At 38.7% G+C, this 4099-nt stretch overlaps 1 protein-coding gene across 4 annotated transcripts in view; it reads right to left on the reverse strand.

Annotated features, from left to right (window-relative positions):
* tasp1 (taspase, threonine aspartase, 1) overlaps positions 1-2756 on the reverse strand; it is a 34391-nt gene extending 31635 nt beyond the window's left edge. For all 4 annotated transcript variants that reach the window (XM_078272974.1, XM_078272973.1, XM_078272971.1 and 1 more), the window contains exons 1-3: positions 2571-2756; positions 1664-1868; positions 881-948 (exon numbers count right to left, since the gene is read on the reverse strand). In XM_078272974.1, coding sequence (XP_078129100.1) covers positions 881-948; positions 1664-1826 — 231 coding nt within the window. In that variant the 5' untranslated portion in view covers positions 1827-1868; positions 2571-2756. The remainder of the gene's footprint in view (positions 1-880; positions 949-1663; positions 1869-2570) is intronic.
* Between the last annotated feature and the right edge of the window lie 1343 nt (positions 2757-4099).

A 4099-nucleotide genomic window follows, 5' to 3' on the forward strand; every position in this document is an offset into this window, starting at 1 on the left:
TACTTTCTAAAGACATGAGATCAATTGATAGACCAAAAACAGAACGCATTTGTGCGCAAAAATGTAGTAGAGGGAAGTTTACCCATACCTCATTATTTAGCAACTTTTAGTTACCTAAAATGTCACAACCAACTGAATTGTAGAGTCAGAGCAAGTGAAATATATCTTTATAAAGACAATACCGTTCACGTATACATGTGGGCGCCATCTTGGGAAAGCAGTCACATCCAGTCGAACGACGTGCTTGAGCCATGTTACTGGTTACTGGTTGCACGACGTTCGTCGGGTCGTGACTGCTTTCCCAAGATGGCGCCCGCATGTATACGTGAATGGTGCAGTCTTTATAAACTATCTTTTTAATAAACTGAGGTACACTTACAAAGTTCTCAATGCTTCGGTTTACATGTAGGGAACCTCATTATGCTACCATAGAAGTGTGGTGCTATTTTGAGCCTTGTTAGTGGTATAGAAATAGCGATTTTTTTTTTACTGTCCTCGTGCCCCGACGACTAGCGTTATAAGCTAATTAGCGGTTTGGGCTAAAACTGGTCACATTCGATTAGCATGAAAACATGTCGGTCGACTCGGTAATCATGTGTTATTAACCCCTAGGTTCATTTTGTGCCAGATTTCTCCTTTAAATTATAATGGTGCAGCACAATTCTTCTATTCCTTAAGCCCTGAAATGCTACTTCATGATCAATGTCAATCTTGTCTGTTGCTCAGCAATCAGAAAGTTTTTAAGTGCCAAATTATCTATATTAAAGAAATACATTTAGAAGCATTCCATTAAGAATAACAAAGTTTTGTGTACAAACCGTACAAGGTTATGTTGCTTGTTTGCACACACACATACAGTTTACCAGTAAAATAAACATACTCGCTGGCAGGCTCTTTTGCACACATGCTTGTACTCCTTGGCCTTAGATTCAGAGTGGTATCCTGCTCCTGAAAGCAAATAGGGAAAAAAACAATTGACCATTCATAAAGTGGTGAAAGTTGACCTCCTCTAAGCAGAAAACTATGTTGGGAGACTTAAAAGGTCCCATGGCATGAAAATGTCACTTTATGAGGTTTTTTTTAACATTAATATGCGTTCCCCCAGCCTGCCTATGGTCCCCCAGTGGCTAGAAATGGCGATAGGTGTAAACCGAGCCCTGGGTATCCTGCTCTGCCTTTGAGAAAATGAAAGCTCAGATGGGCCAATCTGGAATCTTGCTCCTTATGAGGTCATAAGGAGCAAGGTTACCTCCCCTTTCTCTGCTTTGCCCTCCCAGAGAATTTGGCCGACCCATGAGAAAGAGACATCATGGCTTTCAAACGAGTAAAGTGGCAGTTGGTCAAGGCCACACCCCCCTCTCCTCCTAAATAGCTACAGACACAGAAATGGCACATACTAAGGAAAGGTCATTGTGGGACTGGCTCTAGTGGCTGTAATTCTGCACCAAGGCTGACTTTTGGGAAAGAGACTTCAGATTCAGTATTATGGGACCACAAAGGTCTATATAAAAGCATCCAAAGAGCACCATGTCATGGGACCTTTAATGTTTCAGTGCATGATGGATCATGTTCCAACGCCCATAATCATGTTTACTTATTATGCTTTCTATTTCTTTCTAATAAACTCTTAATTCTACTTGTTAATTATAGTGTGTGCACTTACCTGCATGAACTAAAACAAATCCACCAACACATTTTGGCTTTTGATTCTTGCTTGATTCCTGTATTTTGGACCACGAGTTGGCCAGGGGAGAGGAGGGTTGCTGCTCTTCAGCAGAATTCATTAGACTTTCCATAACCCCTGCATAACTTGATAAGCCTATCATGGCCTATCAGACAGTGGTAAGAAAATCATTTTCATGGCACACCTGTGACAGGAAAATAAATACATACATTGTCATTCAGGGATAATACAGGACAAGATTATCTAACGTTTTTGATGGATAATACAGATGTAAAGAGCCGCTTGCAAAGCAGCATGGTTCTCAGCTATGTACCACTGAGACCACAAATGCACTGGCACGAAGAGGGCACTAAACTTGTAACAACACTACAGCAGAAGCTGATTCCACCGACAGTGAATTATGTGGTTGAAGTAATGATTCTGCACATTCTCAGTCTTTACAGCACATACATTAATCACTATTCATTCAGTCAGTACTGTCAAACCACTGACAGTGGTGGAGAACAAATACCATTAACTTAAGTACTAACACCCGAGTACTATACATGTAACTAGCTAACTAACGTTACCTCAAACACGCTATCAATAGTCCAGACCCACAAGACTAGGTTAATCAAGCTATCACCCATCACGTTAACCTAATTTGACGTTATCCAAACAGTCCCTGCTGTTAATGTATCGTTACGCATGTCAGTTTAAAATGTGCGTTATAAAACAAACGTCATTTAGTTTCTGTTACGTGCCTTTTTTAGTTTCTTTGAGTAAAGGACACTAACGTCACTTTAATAAAGTTATTTCAAGTCAAGCTAACAGCCCTGTTTTTTTTTTTTTCGTTAGCTTGTAGCTAACAGCTCGCTAACACACCAATAAAACAATCTCAACTTACAATTTTCACTCATGTCCAGCGACAGAACTGCCTGCTAACCACGACGTTACTTGACATGTGTTAAATACACATGAACGGTAGATGGACTCATAAATCTAACCGAGACAAACTTTGCTGTCAGTCACTTTCACTCATCTGTGCTAACCGCAGCTAGAGCTAGCTAGAGGTAGAGCATACAAAAAGTACTTCCTGGTTCATATACACGTTGCCAGGGAAGTTCGTTCAGTGCAAACAATCGCACACGTGAATGAAGCTGTACAAAATAAAAGTTGGAGGAAAATTGAATAAAATGCAGTTACAAATGGGTTTTTTTCCGCTGCTGACATGTATTCACAAAATACATAAACAGGAATATGAATTCTTAAGTTAATATTACAACTTGCAACTGAAAAGAATCATGCACTAAATTGTTGAGTAGGCTAAACACAAAAATGAATTCAAAGACTTAAACGTTGTTTTTTTGACGTTTACATTTTTATTATTTAATTTATGAGCTATACTTTTCTGCTAGGTTTATATTAAAGTTTGACTGGATGAGAGGATATTTGACAAAACATGAAATAATACCATGGTCAGTATGATTCTACATGTGAGAAATAGGACATCTTGCTGGCCCCACAGTCTGAGAAAGGCACTGGCATCTATTTTACACTGTGTTGGAACATCTCGCACTTTTTCAGATTTTCTTTAATCACAAAATCTCATTTGCACTAGTTTGTGTCATCATTAATGCTTCTGATTAAATGAGGGTTTTGTGTTTTGCTGCACATGCTTGGGATAAATTCCAAGTTGTGTGTCAGGTTAGACAACTGAGAACTTTTAATCAGAGGCCATCTTTTGCTCAAGAGATTTTTTTAGTGCAAGTTTAGGTCTTATAGCAGCAAATCAAGTCCACAATAATCACTTTGCTTTCTCTAGAACAATAGTGGGGGAGGTAGGGAAAGGAATAGTATGCGCTTTTCCTAAGATATGGCCTTCTGATAATTAAACCCTGAAGAAAAACATTCAGTTCTTGCCTCAAGTGTGATGAATGACTCAGTATTGCTTTAGACAGGCAAATACACGGCATTCGTGACTACAGTTAGCTCTTAAACTTACTTCCATGCAGTTTGAACTCCCAAGCCATTTTTTTGCTCTTAGCTTTATTCTGTCTAAACATAAAAGATGTTTTATCATTTCGGCCTGTTAAAAAAAGAAATGAACTTCAAGGGGTATGATACATAGAAGGTCTCAATAATGTTGGTATGAATGCAATGATCATTGCTCCCTCAGGAGGTTCTTTTTTTATGTCTAAGACATCAAAATACAGTTTGAATAAAACTAAGGATCTTCCACTGACGTCCTGGGCTATACCTGCAGGTTATCATATTCCCTATCTCAGACACCGTAATAAAAAGGCAGCTTAATATTTGTCTATACTGTACCACATTAGAGATATTCCAACAAAACGCAGCAAACTAAATACAAAAATATAACCCCTGATCATCTAAATTCAACACTAGACCAGTATCTTATAAGGTCTGAAACAG

Source organism: Sander vitreus, chromosome 17 (genome assembly GCF_031162955.1).
Source record: "Sander vitreus isolate 19-12246 chromosome 17, sanVit1, whole genome shotgun sequence".
NCBI lineage: Eukaryota > Metazoa > Chordata > Actinopteri > Perciformes > Percidae > Sander > Sander vitreus.